General features: G+C 38.6%; 1 protein-coding gene and 1 long non-coding RNA gene across 5 annotated transcripts in view; both read left to right on the plus strand.

The window, feature by feature from the left end:
* Nucleotides 1-19720, plus strand: part of LOC308650944 — a 902096-nt gene that overhangs the window by 524154 nt on the left and 358222 nt on the right. The gene's annotated exons all lie outside the window — the stretch shown is intronic.
* ACBD6 (acyl-CoA binding domain containing 6) overlaps nt 5244-19720 on the plus strand; it is a 169218-nt gene continuing 154741 nt past the window's right edge. For 2 of the 4 annotated variants that reach the window (XM_081297510.1, XM_081297511.1), the window contains exons 1-3: nt 5247-6065; nt 11982-12046; nt 15053-15149. In XM_081297510.1, the coding sequence (XP_081153636.1) occupies nt 5844-6065; nt 11982-12046; nt 15053-15149 (384 nt within the window). In that variant the 5' untranslated portion in view covers nt 5247-5843. Of the gene's footprint in view, nt 6066-11981; nt 12047-15052; nt 15150-19720 lie in introns of all 4 variants that reach the window. The other 2 variants (XM_081297509.1, XR_014022439.1) reach the window with 2 other exon arrangements.

Below are 19720 nucleotides of genomic sequence, written 5' to 3' on the forward strand. Positions count from 1 at the left end.
TTTCACCTAGGTAATCTACAAGGCCTTTACTATTGTCTTATATGTTGTATGTTACGTGTGCACATTTCTGTTTTGTGTCGTATGTCTGTATGTGCGTATGTCCATATATCATATATGAGGAGCGCTCATAAAAATATGGATCCCAAATTTTTTTTTATTATTCACGTGATCTTAATGGTTTAATTTAATTTGGGTAAACAGCTGTTGAAGACTGTTTTAATATGTGTACAAATAAGCAGGTTAACAGATCTGTTTGTTTACTTTCACCTTTCCTTTTCATTATATTTAATAATTCTGTTCAGGATAATGTAAATTGTTCTAAAAATTGTTTTCTTAATACCTGTTGAAATGTTACATTTTTTTTCTCTTTTCTTAACATCATTGTCAATCCCTATTTTCATCCCAGTGCCGGTGAAGACAAAGATGAAACCAAACTACAACTTCTTCAATAATTATCACAACAAACTGTATAAACTGATGCATCAATGAATAATAACTCAACAAGTAATGCTCAATCACTGAGTCGATTTATTTTGGGAGGAAATGGACATATTGATAGATTCCTCCACTTTGAACTGCTTACAAAACTTGCCTGGACTATGTATCACTTGTATGCATTGTGCTCTATCTGTTGATGCAGCGAATTATGGTAGTGCTGGCGTATCTTTGCTGTAGTGTCACCAGTAATGCAATTTTTCCTAAAGAGCCGTCTATTGACTTGATGTCGTGGCATTTCTGTATCCTCCTCCCTTCTACTAGTGATGGTCTAATTTTGGGGGCCAATTGAGGTGAGGCAAAGAACTTCACCCCCCCCACCGGCACCAAGGTCAAATTTGGGGGCCAACAGAGGTGAGGCAAAGAACCTCACCCCCCCACTGGTGCATAGGCCTATCCACAGGTATGGCTATATACTGGACCGGTAGTCAGTGACGGGTATGATTCAGTTGCAGTGGTATCAACCTAAGACAGGAGGCTGACGCCTAGAGGTAAGTTTTCAGATGACGGGTAAGAACCATAGGTTGAATTGGACATACCTAACAGGCACGGTCCCTAGCCACATTGCCTGTTGCTTAATTAAACAGAAGGGGGCAGATGCTAGGAGCCACAAGCAAATAATATGATGCATGGCACTTTCGGTTGTAAGGTGACGCCAGCTAGCCATTGAGATGATATGATTATGTTAAGATTTACATTCATATGGAAATTGGACTCCTGCTGTTCTGTTCACCTTGGCCTGCTATGGGACTCATGTTACGGGACTCCTGGAGAGTTCCCATTGGTTGGGGAAGGATAGTAGGAGGGAATTCTGGGGGAGGTCCGCCCCCCCCATCCCCCCCCCAGGCGCACACGTGGGTGGACCAGTTTTTGGCTTGCCGGCGTGTATGGAGTATTGGCGGCTTTTTCAAAAATAAAGTTTTGTTCCTGCTTGAGTGGCTCGTGATTCTGTGCCCAGCCAGACTGAGGCAGGTTCAGAGCACTGCTCAGAATCACCTGAAGAAATGGCCAGTTTAAGACTCATTCTGTTTCCCAAGCTTGTTATTTCTTAGAATTTTGTTTTAAATGTACTGTGTGTAAGGTCAGGCAGTGGCAGTGACCAAAAGGAGGCAGATTTAAAAAGGCTGCTGAACAAGGCTTTATTGAGACCCCACTCCCTATCAGACCAACAGAGTGGATAGGAAGAGGGTCTGAGGAGAAACCCTGTGGGGACTCTACCAGACTGGAATTTTATGGGGCTTATGGCAGGAAGGGAAGGGCTTGGGACAGGAAAAGGTGTTTTTTAGAGTCCCTTGTCCCAATGGAGTTGGTTGGGGGAACTGGCTGAGATCCAGGATTGGCCAGGAGACCCTGCTGATTGACAGGTGCCTGATTTGTTTCTTTTGCCCGAGGGCTTAGGAACAAAGCACTTAGGAACAAAGACACTTAGGAACAAAGCACCAAGGATATGCACAGACCTGACACAGTGTATATCCTCTTATCAATACTTGTTTTATCTGTAGGAATGACTGACCATTAGATGGGCCATGAACATGGGTCCAATATGGCAGCCATCACAAATTGGACCTGTTCCATCTGGACCACGTCTCTCCTGCCTGCTCTTTTCTTTGGTCCACTTTAGACTCCATGAGTTAACATTTCCTGCTACTGCTTTCTACTTGTGGTTTGAATCAGTAACCTCTCTGTTGACTGTTAAGCTTTAATTCTAGCAGGAGAATTATATTTTTTTCTGGCTGTTATGCTCGAATTCAGGACCCCCCAAAGACCACCAGAGACCCAAGATCGATGTAAGCAGCAAAGAGGTGTTTATTGTGAGCTAGCTCCGTCCTCCGCACGCACACACAGCTACTGGTGACGCTGAGAGGCCCCAAGCCCAGGGTTTGCAGCAGTTTTATACATTCTTTGGAGAAGACAGGGACTTCACATACATCATAGCATCTCTTAGCAAATCATCACACACCACGGGAAAATCAAATAACAACTCTAAAACATGATTAGCACATTCACTGGCGGGAACAAGTTGGGTAGAGGTGATTGGTCAGTACAAAAGGGGTATTCATTTGAACTGATTGGTTTAAGCCAAGAGGGGTGTACGTGCTGAACTACATGGTTTCCCAACATGTTATCAACCACCATAAACTACTGGGAGGGTCATCTGGCATCCCAGGTATTTCCCTGTCTCATGCTGATTGGTGGCTGCTAGGGGGTTGCTATGGATCCCCACCTAGCCTGACTGAGTCAGGGACACCTGCAGCAGCAGATCTCTCCTGTTATTTGTAGATAAACAACTTAGCAGGGTGGGAATGTGCCTAGGAGTGCTCTGTGGGTTCTTCCAAGGACAAAGGTGATGTCCCTTCCTTGGACAGGCTTTGCTCTGAGGTAGAGGCTGGTTTTTCATGGCTTCCTTATCTTGGCTAATATTTCTTGGAATTTATAAAAACATTTGCCTCTCCCATGAAATGCCTGATTTGAAACACAAGGTCTATCTTCTCAAAGTCACCAGATCCTGATAATTTGGGGGCTTTAACCGAATCTTCAAGAAATAAAACATTCTCATGCATCAGGGCCTTTTAGCCAGAGACCTCCAGGTACCCATCTAAAGTTTACCGAGTTGGAATTATTACTGTTACCGCTGTTTACCAGTGACGAGTCCTTGCTTCTTCGAATGCTAAAATATAACACCAGAGAAGCACTCCGAGATAAGTTTAGAGTAGAAAGTAGAAGCTTTATTAAGGCCAGCAGAAAAGAAGAAGGGGACCCAAGAGGTGGAATCCATGGAAGGGGGAGGTCTTCCCTCTTTTATAACTAAGGTCTTCTCAGCTTTCCTGCATTCCTGTCGCATTTCTGTCCTTAGTTCTGTTATCTTGCAGTGATGGAATGTAGGTGGGGAAGGCCCAAAGGGTTGGGGACAGGTGGGCTGAAGAAGTAATCCAGGCAGGAAGGATGTTTGGATTAGCATCTGCTTGTTTGCTGGGAGCTGCTTCATTAATATTTCGTTGGGATGGGCTCTAGGCCTTGGGGACATTTTCAATTCCCCTTTTCCTGTACTCCATTCTCACTATGGCCTTTGTTCTTGATTTTACTCCATATTAGACCTGATTTACCTAACCACACTAACTACCTATCTGTAAATCTGCCTTCATTACCTGTTGCCACAAGTAGGAACGTGGGAGCTCGGGAGCCATGGGCTTGTCTTGATAAGAATGTGTAAAGAAAAAACTTTATGGGATTTGGGCTTTGGTTGGCAATTTGAAGGAGGGTCTAAAGAAGGAGAGATTTGTTCTACATCTGATCTTTTATAAAGCATTTCTATGCCTGGGAAGTTCAAGCTTGTCTATAGGAAGAAAAGACTTGCATGAAAATAAAGCTGTAATTTATAAAAAAGAAGTAGTTACTCATGTTGGCCAGGGGAAGGGTGTTGGTATTTGTAATTGCAGACTGACCCTGTTTTTGTCTGTGTGTAGACAAACTTAATGGAGTGCTTTGTTTTGTGTCAGTTTATCAGAGGGACCCAGTCTGAGGTCAGTATTTTGTGAGTTTATTTCTATCTTGTAGGCGAATAATATAGCCTTGCTATAAGTGTCAGGCCAGCTTCTGAATGAGAGATATAAAAGCCCATACATCTCCCTTTCAATATCTCCTTTTCTGGTTCATTGTCTATTATTACAACACATGCAGGCTAACCTCTGGTTTACAGCTTTAACTTTTTCCTTGTTTGTGCATTTATTGCCTGTGCACCCTTGGGCAAGTTGCTTAACCTTGTGTGTTGATTTCCTATGTGTAAAATGGAAATAACAGTAGCTACTTTATGTAGTAAGGGCTAAATCCCTTAAACAGTAAGAGACTCAAGCTGTTATTATTATCATTTTCTCCCAGTACTGGGGCTTGAACCCAGGGATGCTCTACCACTAAGCTACAGCCCCAGTCCTGCTTATTTTAAGCCAAGGTCTTGCTTGAACTTGGGATCCTCCTGCCTCAGCTTCCCTAGCAGCTGGGATTAAAGGCATATGCCATCTCTCCCAGTTTTGTTACCACATTTTAATTAAATAATTTGGTCATTAGTCATCCCTTCAGAGTGGCAACTGATAGTGGAATCATTCTCCACACTCAAGGTTTGAATTCTGATGCAAGCTGAATCACCTTCTATTTTTTTCTTATTGTTCCTTATCCTGTTCACTCTTCTGCCTAACTCTTTCTTCATACCATTCTTATGGTTCTCATTCTTACGTTTTGAAGGCTAAATGTGTGTATTTACAACATGTAGGACATAATAATGCCTCATGTTACCCCTTGAAAAATGTTACTTTAAAAAATACACATAGTTTTCTAAGTTCCTTTGGGGGAATGACAACGTGCTTTTTGGTTTCACTCCAAAGTGCCCGCAAAGCACAGAGGGGAGGCCTAGCTCTGTAGACCCTGCTAATTGAAGCTCCAGAATCCTCTTCTCAGAGCCCCTGAAGATGCGGGGTCCACAAGTGTGTAAAACAAGCCACAGAGGGGAGTCATTCGACCCATCCGTCATATCGTAGACCAGCGAAGGTCCCATCACCTAGCAATTCACTCAATGCACAAGAGCCAAACTTTCAGGGCCTGGTTGCGCACGCGCGCACAAGCACGCCAGTCTGGGGGCGCCTGGGGCACACCATCCCGGGTAGGCGAAAGCACGCGGAACCTTTATCCTCGGCTACGTGTTTCCCGCGACTCCGCTCAAATCGTTGCACTACTAAATGGACGGCCTCCATCCCCTATCCCCAGTGGCCTCTCCCGACTGCAGGTTCCCGCGTTGGTGACCGCTGATTTCAACGAAATGATAAACGGACATGTTGACGACCCAGGACGGCTTCTCCAAGCCACGTCCCGCCGGCGGCCCCACGAGAACCTGTGCGGGAGGCGTCCGCCGCGGGACCGCCCATGCCGCCCCTACCAGCGCGGAGCAGGCGCACGGCGGTCGCGGCGCAGGCTGTGGCGCGTACCGCGAGCCCGAGCCCGAGCGCGCTCACGCCGCCCGGCGCTCCGCCCTCCCCCGCCCGCCCGTGGAGCCGACCCCGGAACCCCGCGCCGTTGGAGGGACCCCGAGTGAGCCCGAGCACCCTGTTGGGTTTGAGTGAAGCCTGAGGAGAACGGGGTAACTGGGGAGAGCAGCGGAGGGCAACGGAGCTGGCCCTGCACGCCCGGGCAGTCGTGGTGGCCAGGCGGCGAGTTGGGTGAGCGAGCGCGGAGTGAGCAAGCCGGGGGCGGAGTCGAGCCCCGGCTGAGCTCCCAGACCGGTGGGCCAGGGCCCCAGCCGGCCTGACCTCGGGTCTGAGCCGGACGGCCCTGCCACAGAGGGACGCACAGAGCGAGGAGACATGGCCACACCATTCCTGCCCGCGGGGGCCATCACGGGCGACAGCGGTGGAGAGCTGAGCTCAGGCGACGACTCCGGGGATGTGGAATCCCCCCAGAACCCCGAGACCGAGGCGTCCAGGAACCTGGCGCAGCTGTTTGAGAAGGCTGCCGCGCACCTCCAGAGCCTGATTCAGGTGGCCAGCAGAGAGCAGCTCTTATACCTGTATGCCAGGTACAAGCAGGTAAAGTTGGGAAAAGGTGGATGCAAGAGACACAGGGGGTCGTCGTGTTCCTCCCAAAACTGAAAGCCAACGTGCATGATTAATGGCTAGGCGAAATGAAGGGTGTGTGTATGTGTGTTTTGATTAACTGCTGTCAGTTAGCATCATTCTGGACGTGGAAAAGATCTGTCTGCCACGAGGGCTATTTACTTAGCTGGACAGTAAGACACAGTTTTTCTGTGTCTTCTCTTACTTAGTGACCTTGTACTTTACCAGCCTCGGAACCTTTACAAAATGAGGATGATAAAATAAGGTTTAGCATTCATTTACTCTTGCCAAAGGGACATATTGAAGTAAATATGGTAATGTTATTAAAAATATTTTGAGATCTAAGGGAATAACAGGATTGTAATGAATAAGGTGCTGCAATACAAAGTAAAATATTACTACATTTATTGTGATTTTAAAAAAAAACCTTAAATATAATTTGAATTATGTTTTGGCTGAATATGTTTCTGTTAGATAAAATCATAAAAATTTTAGAGCTATAAACACCAGATAATTCCCTTCATTTACCAAAGAGTAGGCTCCTTGCCTAGAGTCATATAGACACATCTGTCAGAACTAGATTATAACTCCTAACTCTAAGGTTCTGAACTTTACCTGGAAATATGGAATTTTATTTCTAGCAGAATTCTGAGACAGTGTTAAAAATAGCATCTTTGGCCCAGTGGCTTGGGAGGCTGAGGCAGGAGAATCAGTGCCAGCCTCAACAAAAGCAAGGTGCTAAGCAACTCAGTGAGACCCTCTCTCTAAATAAAATTAAAAAAAAAAAATAGGGCTGGGGATGTGGCTTAGTGGTTGAATGCTCCTGAGTTCAATTCCCCCATCCCCCCAAAATAGCATCTTTGGTAGAATAATGAAGTTTGAAGTCTGATACAGTGTCTGCAAGATGGATCGAACTTGGATTAGCATCCCATTTTGGAGGCTAAATGAGGTAAGATTGTTGGCAGGAAGATGATAAAATAAGCTAAGAGATGAACCTTATTTTCTCAGGCAGAGATCTAAGTTAACCTAGTTAAAATCTTAGCTCTTTTAGTCTCAGATTAAACTATGACTTCAAAATTATCTTTTTAATTAGATTTCAAAAAGATCAAATCATTTAACAGTTTTTTGCTTCCTCTGTGTATTAGCCTGCAATCTCTCAACAGAAGATAACTCATTGATACCTGTGAAATGAAAGGCAATGAAAATTTCAAATTCCTGTTGGATTCATTTGATAAGATTGTTTTAGACAACTAGTTCTCTTTTGCGAGTAAAAGATCTGACCAGAACAATTTTAGGGGAGGAAATGTTTATTTGGGTGTTCACAGTTTCAGAGGTCTCAGTCCATAGACAGCAGGCTCCATTCCTGGGGCCTTGAGGTGAGGCAGGACATCTTGGTGGAAGAGTGTGACAGAGGGAAGCAGCTCACATTATGATCAGGAAGAAGAAGAGCGAAAGAGAGATCTCTGCTTGCCATATACAAATATATACCCCATAGCCATGCCCCCTATGAACCACTTCCTCCAGCCACACCCCATCTGCCTCCAGCCTCCACCCAGATAATCCCATCAGGGATTAATTCACTGATTAATGTTATACCACAATTATTTCTCCTCTAAACCCTCTTGTATTGTCTCACAGGTGAGCTTTTGGGGGATACCTCATATCAAAACCCCAACAAAGATCCTCCACTACTGGGCTGGGGATGTGGCTCAAGTGGTAGCGCGCTTGCCTGGCATGCGTGTGGCCCGGGTTCGATCCTCAGCACCACATACCAACAAAGATGTTGTGTCCGCCGAGAACTAAAAAATAAATATTAAAAATTCTCTCTCTCTCTCTCCTCTCTCACTCTCTCTTTAAAAAAACAAAAAGATCCTCCACTACTAGCAGAATTGAAGATACTCTGCATATCCTCCTTTAACTTGAGCATACTCGATTCCCTGGCATTTGTTCTTGGCAACTTTTGTTGAAATATTCTGCTTCAAGGGCACTAAATATATTTTCCTCCTTTCTTTCTTCCTACCTACCTACCTACTTATCTATTTATCTACCCACGCACCTACCATACCTACCTATGTTAGAGAACAGAATTTTGATACTCTGTTGAAGTGGTGCATATCCCTGCTTCATAAATGATTCAGAAACTGCTGTTATGTTTTCTCAGTCTTCTAGATCCAGAACTATTCTTTAAACTTGGGAGTTAGAAAGTTTCCATGTCAGTTAGGATACAGGGTCAATTGCTGAGCCTTTGTTTATCTCAGATAATAATCTAGAGGTAGGTGATCCAGAGTTGGTAGGGTGGCTTTCTTTCATGAGATCATCCAAGGACTTCTGCTTATTGTCTTATAGCTCAATCATCCCCTAAGGCAGCAGTTCTCTAATTGTGGTCCATGGACCCCTGTGAATTCCCGAGACATTCTCTGGGTTTCATAAGATCAAAATTATTTTCATAATAATACTAAGACATTGTTGAATTTTTCCTATGCTGTCATGTTGAATAAAACAGCTGATTCCTTAGTATGAATCAAAGCAGTGATAGCAAACTGTTATCTATGGTCATGTGTATTTTTTAACCACCGTATACTCGAGTATATTATTTGTTTTTATTTAATATTAATTCTTGAGGGACTGGGGCTGTAGCTCAGTGGTAGACCACTTGCCTACCACGTGTGAGGTACTGGATTTGATCATCAGCACCACATAAAAAAATAAATAAAATAAAGGTATGTGTCCACCTATAATTTAAAAAAACATTTAGTCTTTTTTAAAAAAATTAACCCTTGAGTACAAGTCTCTTTGACATTGTGTGTGATGAAATGGGAGGTACACCCAAGGCACCTCTGATGCATCAGAATATGTTGCTGTTTTGAGGAAAAGCACTTATGTGATTTCTGAGTTGCAAACTAAACTACCCACTTTTTACCATGGAAAATCATTTTTACTTAACAGAACAACTGACAGATAAACTGTGTGTATTCATATTTGGTTATTTGGCATATAGTTTCTTTAAAATGAGAGAAATGAGCCCTTGCCTTTAAGGAAAACAATTGAAAATATTTGTTGCCAATGATAACATTTAAACCCTCTAGAAAATTAGAAGTTTAGAAAATCTGCTGCCATGAGCTTGACAGCATCTAGTACTTAAAATTTTTTTTATAAGCAATGAGAATAATGAATGTGAACTTTTTAAAAAAAATATTTATACTTTAGTTATAAGTGGACACAATATCTTTATTTAATTTTTATGTGGTGCTAAGCATCAAACTCAGTGCCTCACACATGCTAGGTGAGCGCTTTTCCTCTGAGCCACAACCCCAGCCCTGTGAACTTTTAATGTACAAAGAAATACATCAACATTTGGAAAATCTGCGTAACTCAGTGAACTATATTTTTTAAACATTTCACAGGGCAGTGTTACAAAACACGTGTGGGTAAAAGATCAATTCAAAAAGTGCACATCAGACCAATGGTTTTCAGTGAGACAGTGTGAAAAATTCATTGATGTAAGTCCAGATATCACATTGCAGCTAATCTTAAAGGAATTACTATTGTTGAATTTTGGTGTAATATCAAAAGAACAATATCCACAGTTACCTGAAAATGTGATCAAAATAACTTCTTAGTATTCTAACAACATATCTATGTGAAGTTGATTTTCTTTATAAACTTCAACCATAGCAACACATAACAATAGATTGGATATAGAAGTAAATATGAAACTACAACTAAGCCAGACTTTAAAGAGATTTACAAAATGTAAAACAGTGCCATTTTTCTCACTATTTTTTTAAATTTAGTAATATGTAGTTATTCTTCATAAAACATTTTTTATTTTGTTGACATGCAGTGGGTTTATTGTTATTTTCAAATGAATTAATATATCTTAAGTATTTTAACTTCTAACATGGTAAATATCAATTGATATAATCCACATGAACAAAAGCTCCTTGGGGTCCTTAATTTTTAATAGTGTAAAGGGATCTTAAGACCATAAAGTCTCAAATTAAGATTCCTCTTCCCATGGCCAGAGAGGGTCACCATCACCATATACATGTTCTAATCAAGTCAAAGGGAAAGGGGATAACAAGCCCCTTTTCTTTATAAGGAAGATATTTTTATAATTTTTGTACACATCCAGTTCCCAAAACCTAGACAGAAGTTGCATGGCCACATATACTATTTCAGTTGGATGACCATGTGTCTAGCTGAGACTAATACTGTAGGAGGAAGAAAGAACAGATAACTGGCATTGGTTTCTGTTTCTGGATGACATCTAGACAAAAATGTAAAAATATTAATAATTGTTATTTTTAAGATGATTTATAGTTTATCTTATCCATATTTCTGGCAATCCAATAATTCATTTGATTTTAGAGACACCAGAACTGAAGCCTCATTTCTGTAACACCTAAGGCAGAATGATGTAGTGAAGGAATATTGGACTTTGCAGTCCAACAGGCCAGGATTCAAATCCTGACTATTTATTCAGTACTTGGTAACATGTGAATTGAGACAACCCCCCTGAGATTCTTTTTCCTCATTTATCAAATGAGTCTGTAATGTCATTCCTTGCACGATTATCGTGTGGCTCACTTATAATAAGTCAAGTGTTTGGTCTATTGTGAGACTGTTCAAGACAGACATTACTTTCTCACCTCTTCTTCCCTCCAGCCTATCATAACAGGGCTGCTTCTATAAAAGCATACATTTTAATAACAGCCAGAGGGCCATGAGATTAATTGCTCAGGAAATGAGAGAGATGATAATTTTTCTGAATTCAAAGGTGGATAAGATCATTGTACACTGAAAAGGTTCTTAGAATCTGAACCTTGAGCAAGACAGAAAGGAGATATAGCATTTTGAAAAACCTAGGGAAGAAAAGAAGGCATTTCAAAAGATTGAAATAATATGAGCAAAACACAGAACTAAAAATCCCTAAGGCAGTGAGTAGATCAGTATGGCTGGGTAAAGGCATCAGTTTAATTTTAGCAAAATGCAACTATGCAAGAATAATAGAAATATCAGGAATGCCCCTGAGAAGTAGATAATTGCTATGGGTGAGTTAAGAATAGTTTCTTAGAGGTTGTGTTCTAATAAAAAGACAAGACTTTACGCAGAACTTCCTAATACAGTAGAAAATGTCAAAATGCCACAAGAGATATACAGAATAAATGATATTAAGAGTTCATAAGGAAGGGAGATTCTGCAGTGGCAGTCATGGACTGCATGGTGAATTCTGCATTTGTATGAATTTCATTTGTACATATTCATAATGAAAATAATCTGTAATTTAGCCATTGATGTCATTTGAAGACCAAAAAAATAAGTATTGACAAGATTATTGTGGAATAGATAGAATTTATATTGTTGTTGAGAACACTTGAAATTTTTTGCATGGCTTTTGGCACTAAATTCGTATTGATGAATTTCATAATAGGCCATTTTAAAAGTAGTACACTTTATCCTGGAATTTGGGAGAGATGGGATGCAAGTAGCATTATAAGAATCAGCATAAAGAAACAATATTATGGATTCTTGAAAAACTGAACTTTAAAGTTTGTTAATTTGTTAAAAGTTCTTTATTATAGTGTTGAGAAAGACTATATAATCTATTTTATAATTTGCCTTATAATTGTTCTACTAACGAATGAAACTGTCACCCACAGTTTTTTGTAAATATAGTATTAGATAATAATTTTTTTTATAGTAAGCTAAAGCTATGTGTATTTTTAAGTTTGGTTTGTTGTTTGCTTTTGCAAAGAATGTTAAATTTTGTTATTCTATATAGATGCATATTTTCTAATCCATAGTTATTAAACAAATTTGAAAAGAAAGTTTTTGACATTTCTTTGAAAAATAAGTTCTTAATTGTTTTTTAATCTCCTCATTTAGGTCAAAGTTGGAAATTGCAATACTCCTAAACCAGGCTTCTTTGATTTTGAAGGAAAGCAAAAATGGTAAGAAATTCTTGGACTCTTTAATGAGGCTGATGGAAATGATTTAGGTGTTTAGGAATTAGAAAGTAGTGAGCAGATTAAAGAATTATTTTTATATTAATCTCTCTCTACTGTAGACTGTGATAATGACAGGCAATTGGGAGAGGGATTAAAAGAATCTTCTTTTAGCTAAGACTTCTAAAGGATTCTTATGCAGTGACGTTGGAATATAAGTAGTTCACAACAAATGTGCTTCTGTCCATAGGAAATGTATGTATGAGAATATCCATCAGAGCTATTGCGTAAGATTTTTTTGCTACTGTACAGCCTCTAAGGGGTCACCACTCTGCCCCTCTGGAGGCATCTTTGAGAGAAAGCCAAGGGGATAGCCTTGAGGAGAATAGTAGGATCAATCCCCATTTTGAACTCTTCTCCCTTGTATCAGTTTTAACCCCTTGGCTCTCTTGGCACTGTTCTCTTCCTTGTCCTACCTACACTGCAGGAAAAAAGTTTTTATCATAATTTTTTTGGAAAGAAGATGGGAATCCAAAGCCAGATCCTGACTAACTCCACTTTTCTGAATAAATAAAGATCATACTCATCCCAGTTTTTTTTCCACTTGTTATTCAGTGGTTTTCTTATATGAGGCCTTTTCTTCCCTGGTTTATGTGAAAAAAGAGAAGTTGCATATATTAGAGAACCTTAGTTATAGAAGGAAAGGCTTTGGAACATCAGCCCTGGAATTAGAAGAAGCATCAAGGATAGAGTTAGAAAAAAAAAATAAGATGGAATATAGTTGTAGAAAGAGGAAGTGCTCAAAGGTGAATTCTGACTTTATATTCTAACACAGTCCTGTTCAAGACGTGGTCCTCTGGACAAGTTGCCTATCTATCAACTGTTTGTTACCCAACTGTAAGCAAATATAGAGCTTGAACCTTGAAATAAATCACATCACTAACTATATTCTTCAAATCAAACCTTTTTTTTTCTGGTAGAATATTTTAGATCGATTTTTTGGGGGGCAGGGTGAAGGAGGAAATTTACAACAAAGGAAGCAGTGCTTTGATTTACATTCTGGTACAAGTTTTCTTTGCTTATGACAAGCAGTTCCCTGGCAATTTACTACTGTTCTAGGGAATACCTGATAAAACTTTTATTGTGATTTTTTTTTTGTTTAAATTTGTGAAATTTTGAAACTTCACCATTATTTTTCTCTACATATTGCCTGTTTGACCATTGATTTTAGAATTAAGAACTGTTTATATTTTACAGCTATCCTAATAATTAATTCAGGCAAGATGATGCTAAAACATTATATGGAAAACTATTGAAGAACAATATTTACACAACCTGACCCACAGTTTACTTATTAATTATGAAGGAGAATACTTGTACTTACTAATTATAAGAGAAAGCTTGTGGATATTGCCATTACTAAATCATTAATCTTATCAGTGATGGGACAGGCTAACATCATGTTTCCCTCAAGGGTGATGCATTGTAAAGGACATGTCACCTATATATTGCTCTTGCTGAAATACTAAACCTGATTATAATCATGATTAATCATTTTTGTAAAGAAAACAATGAGACAAACCCAAACTGAGGGGTATTTTACAAAATAATTGGTTTTAAAAAATTTTTAAATTGGTTCTGAAACATTTTTAATTGGTTTTAACTTTTGGAAAATGGTTTTTAAGAAATGTCAACATCACGAAAGACAAAAAGGTTAAAGTAAATGAAATTCATTGCTCTATGTGAATCTTGATTGCCTCCTGGTCTGGGTGAAGAAAGTCATAAAGGACATTGTTGAGACAATCAGGGAAGTCTGACTATTTGTTCTCTGTATTATAGTATTGATGAAAAATTTCCTGTGTTTGACATAAGCTGATACTGTTAGGGATGAAGTGTTTCAATGTAAACAATTAACTATGAAGAGATTGAGTAGAAATAAACTTAGAAAGCCTCAGGAAGATGTTTCTTTTTTTTTTTTTTTTTTTTGAGAGAGAGAGGGGGGAGAGAGAGAGAGAGAGAGAGAGAGAGAGAATTTTTTAATATTTATTTTTTAGTTCTCGGCGGACACAACATCTTTGTTGGTATGTGGTGCTGAGGATCGAACCCGGGCCGCACGCATGCCAGGCGAGCGTGCTACCGCTTGAGCCACATCCCCAGCCCAGGAAGATGTTTCTTCATCATAGGATCAGGAAGGTCATGACAAAACTGTGGGACTGAATTGTTTTTCAAAGGATCAGGAATATTAAGAAACCGTGGTTGGATGTAGAAAATTGGAGGGTCAAACCAAGAAGAAGGACTGTCTTAGCAGCCTGCTTAAAAAAAAGAAAGGGTTGACTCAAAAGGATGCTCAGGACTAAAATGTTACTCTTGGTGTTTATACTATCAGAAATTCCTTCCTTGCTTATCATTAGTATTCTTAATTCTGCTTCACCTCCCTTCATTTTTGAAATCTCCAACCAAGGCCTCAATATCAGATTGTGGTAGCTTATGGAAAACAGAAGGGGAAGGTGATTTCTTGAATCTTAACTAAGAAGCTTGATGCATTTTTCAGAGGAATATTTTTTCTTTTGTGATGATTTGTTTCTATACTGACAAATTCCATAAGCATATTAATTCATAAGATGGGAACTACTTCTGTTGGTTTATAGGCCATATGTTCTTAATAAGGGTGAAAATTGTATTTGGAGAAGTGGTTAAAATCTTAGGTTACAATGATTTGTGATCTTTGAAAATTCAACAGATATTCAGTTTATTTGTTTTATTAAAATTTCATGGGAGAAGGCAATTAGGAGAAAAATTTCTGAGAAGTCTCCTTATGTGGAGTGATAAGATTTGTATTGCTGTTGGTCCATATAAATGCAAAAAGAGAGGGCTTCTCCTTTATGCATAGCTTTTTATCTCTATTTACCAGACCCTTGAAATGTGTATGTAAATTTTTAATAATAAATAGTAATATGCTTTGCTTTATTCACATATTTAATGATTGGCCATTTTGGATTTTCTGTACCGTAGGGAAGCATGGAAAGCACTTGGTGACTTGAGCCCCAGACAAGCAATGCAGGAATATGTCGCAGTAGTTAAAACATTAGATCCAGGTTGGAATCCTCAGGTAAGACTTAATTAGACATCATACTTGGCAAAACCTTATCTTTTTCTCAGATAAAATGTTTAAAAACTAAGCTTTGGGTTAAGTAATGTACTGAAATTTTACTTCCTCAAAAGAATATAGTTATTGCAGTATTTTCTTTTTTTTTTTTTAATTTTAATATTTATTTATTTATTTTAGTTTTCAGCGGACACAACATCTTTGTTTGTATGTGGTGCTGAGGATCGAACCCAGGCCGCACGCATGCCAGGCGAGCACGCTACCGCTTGAGCCACATCCCCAGCCCTATTGCAGTATTTTCTGAGAAAATTATTGCTTAAATATTAACATAATCAGCTACTGATTCTGACAACTTCTCTGACATAGAATGGAGTTTTTTTGTTTTTGTTTTTGTTTTTTTTTATTTGTTGTGGTGCTGGGGATTATCAAACCCAGGGTTTTTATGTGCTATGCATGTAGAGAATTTTTTAAAGTATGATAATTTCAGTCAATCATGTACAAATTCAGTTCATTTTAGAATTTGAAAGTGTTTCTCTTGAGGTCTTCATTATTATCTTGGGGAAAGAAAAATTTCTCTGAGATTGTTTTTTCTTTTTCTTTCTTTCTTTCTTTTTTTTTTTTTTTTTAGAGTACCCTTCTGTACCCTATATTTTTTGATAGGAATAAAAGACAAATAGGACATGTTTTCTCTTATTATGTAAAGTATAATGGAGACACTAAAACATAAAAAAAGTTTAGTAGTATAGAGAAACAGAAATACAAATGATAGGGAATCCAGTGGAATAAGAGATTGTTTTGAGCTTTGGGGACACTGGATATTCACTATACCCTATCTTTCCAGTGTTCTTATTGGAAAATATCCAGAAAGAATTTAATAAAGATGGATTGCTATTCTATTTTTAAAAAAATATTTGTTTATTTATGTAGATATAGTTGCACACAATACCTTTATTTTATTTTTTTATTTATTTTTATGAGGTACTGAGGATCGAACCCAGGGCCTCGCACATGTTGGGCAAAAGCTCTATCACTGAGCCACAACCCCAGCCCTCTATATTTAAATATATTTTAGGGCTGGGGATGTGGCTCAAGCGGTAGTGAGCTCGCCTGGCATGCGTGTAGCCCGGGTTCGATCCTCATCACTACATACAAACAAAGTTGTTGTGTCCACCAAAAACTAAAAAATAAATATTAAAAAAATTTCTCTCTCTCTCTCTCTCTTTAAAAAAAAAAATATATATATATATAATTTTTTTTAAAACGTGGTTAATGGGTATTAGGCATGATAGAGGTTGCTTTGTAATGAAAACAAGTGCAAATGAATTTTTTTAATGAAAATATTTAGGCCAGACATTTTAGTGGTGGATTAATTCAGTAATTTTCATTGTTTTATAATAATTAAATTCATGGGTATGTAGTTGTTACCAGTATGATGTTTTTGTTCCAGCAGTCATAGAATCTTAAGCTCTCAGAGTTGCTAGGAACCTTAAGAGATTAGGTAGTATGACATGTTAAAGTGTATCTTAATTAAGAGTACAAAGAAGGAGCCAGCTTAAGATATCTTGAATGATATGACTGCCTTTTGGAAATAATTTAAATCATCTAATGTTTTTGATATCCACTGAGTATTTATTCTTAGAAATTTTTCATTTTATCATAAAATACCACAGATAGTATATATTATAAATGCCCTAAAGACTTCATATCTGAAATTCAGTAGTCAAAATACATGCCCCCTGAGCTGAACTCAGCCTGAACAAATGTGGCACGGTGTTTAAAAAATGAGACAAAAACTTGAATATGAGTGTCTTTAGATAGAATACTTATTAGGTCTAGTCAGTGATCTCAGTTTTTCTTGATTGATTTATGACTTGGTTCTTTCTGATCCTTGGCCTCTGAAAGTATTTGAGTATTTAAATTCTGATAAATGAAAGAAGTTATAATTTCTTACCTTTATTACCTTAATTACTCAGTTAAATCCCATTAACTATGACTCTTACAAATGCTTTCAGATTTCATATGGTCAGGTTGTTCTTCCTTATGGAAATCCAGAAGGTATTAAGGACTCTTTGTAAAAGCATTTAAATCTCACTTATTGAACATATACTTGAGTAAACCACACAAAACCAAAGGCACATTAGCGTTCTTTAATGAATTACTTGATTCATTAAGTAAAATAAAAATGAAATTTAAAAATTAATATGTTGTTTAAGGGCCGGGATTGTGGCTCAGTGTATACACACACACACACACACACACACACACACACATGTTGGACACAATACCTTTATTTCATTTATTTTTATGTGGTACTGAGGATCGAACTCAGTGCCTTGCATGTGCTAAGTGAGCACTCTACTGCTGAGCCACAACTCCAACCCAATGTCGAATGTTTTTTTTTTTTTTTTGGTATGAGGAGGCTGATTCATAGTGGGATAGGGAGAGGGAGCATGGGAGGAATAGACGAACTCTAGATAGGGCAGAGGGGTTGGAGGGGAAGGGAGGGGCATGGGGTTATTAATAATGGTGGAATGTGATGATCATTATTATCCAAAGTACAGGTATGAAGACATGAATTGGTGTGAATATACTATGTATACAACCAGAGATATGAAAAATTGTGCTTTATATGTGTAATAAGAATTATAATGCACTCCACTGTCATATATACATATAAATAAATAAATAAATAGTTTCATAGATACAAAGATCTTCTGTATGGCCTTTACCTACATTCATCAGTTATATTTCCTTTATCATTCTCTCTAAACACATATATACATAATATTTCTAAACTATTCAAGATAAATTGGAGATATCACATTTCTTTACCACTAGATATTTCAGTATTTCCTAAGTACAAAGGTCTTCTCATATAAATGTCTTTATTGTCAAAATCGGGAATTAAAAAAAATATTTATTTTTTAGTTGTAGTTGGACACAACCTTTATTTTATTTATTTATTTTTATGTGGTGCTGAGGATTGAACATAGGGCCTCGCATGTGCTAGGCGAGCGCTGTATTGCTGAGCCACAATCCTAGCCCTCTAAATCAGGAATTTTAACTTTGATTCATCATTATTGTGGAATCTACAGTCCATATTCAAAATTATCATTTACCTTAATAGTGTCCTTCATAGTTATTTCTAAAATTCTGGTCCATGGTTTAACTCAGCTGTATTTTTGTTGTTCTATCTCTTTAGTCTCCTTTAATCTGGAATATTTCTCCTGATTTCCTTTTCCTTTTTGACTGTGATATTTTGGAACAATATAAGCCAATTTTGGACAGTGTGTCTCATTTTGGATTTGCCTGATATTTCCTTATAATTAGATTCAGTATGTACATTTTCAGGAAGAATATCAAAGCCTCATGTCCTCAGTATCACGAAGTACATACCTGTTTGTCCTAGTATTGGTGATGTTAATTTTGATCACTTGGTTAATAGTGGTGTCCAGGATATCTCTTCTGAAAAGTTCCTTAGTAATTGATGAGTAATTTGTGGGGACACATTTTGAGACTACAAGTATCCTTTTTCCAACAAGATTTCACGTATTAATTCACCTAATATTCACAAATGTTTTTCAAACTCCATTATTTCTTCTGCATTTATTATATATCATTCAACTGCAAGAGTGACTTTCCCTTTTACCTCATTCATTGTCAAGAACTGTGAAAGTCCGACATTTTACTCTATTTGTAAGCTAAGTTAGCCTGTTACTGTTTCTTAAATGCTGGCAGAAGGTACATGACTCCTGGGTCCCAGCCAAAGGACTTTATTATTCATGACTTATGGCAAGCTGTGTGAGCTTCATTTGGTTTGCATTGATTTCTCATGTCCCCCAAGTCCTTCAGGGTCTACACAGGTAGGCCTGGTTGGTTTCCTGCATACTCAGCAGTTTATGCTATAGGGAAGGAGCACTGAGTTGTAGAATTCGCCACTTTTATAGCTGGTGGAAGTAAACCTGTGCTTTGTCAGGGGTTGAAGAGAGATTACCTCATCCCTGAAGGTGGCATGCTGTACACACAATCCTGAGAAATGGCCCAGGTGGTGAGTGGTAAGGGCCTTGTTACTGAATAAGAATGTGAAGGGACAGTCAGGACCCATGGTGGATTGCCTTACCCAATATTCATGTATTTATGAATTTATAATCATGGATTTCTATTTTATTCAATGGGGTATAATCCATTAAAATAATTTATTTGACCACAGGATACTTTTGAGATGGTTCCTCCTCATCCTTTTGATCAATGTTGACATTCTTGGAGCATTTTCTTGCTTTCTGACTCAAAATGTTCCAGGCTGTATTAGTTTCCTGCCACAACTGTAACAAAGTACCACAAACTCACAACAGAAATATATTCTCTCACAGATCTGGAAGTCAGAAGTCTAATGGAAGGTATTAGCAGAGCTATGCTTCCTCTGAAGGTTATAAAGAATGCTTCCTTGCCTCTTCCAGCTTCTGGTGATCCCTACATTCCTTGGCTTGTGGATTAGCTCCAGTCTCTGCCTCTGTCTTCAAATGGTTTTCTTCCCCATGTCTGTGTCCAAATCTCCCTCTCCTTTCTTTTGTAAA

The sequence above is a fragment of the Spermophilus citellus genome (genome assembly GCF_964194105.1).
Source record: "Spermophilus citellus genome assembly, chromosome: 6".
NCBI classification, from domain to species: Eukaryota; Metazoa; Chordata; class Mammalia; order Rodentia; family Sciuridae; genus Spermophilus; species Spermophilus citellus.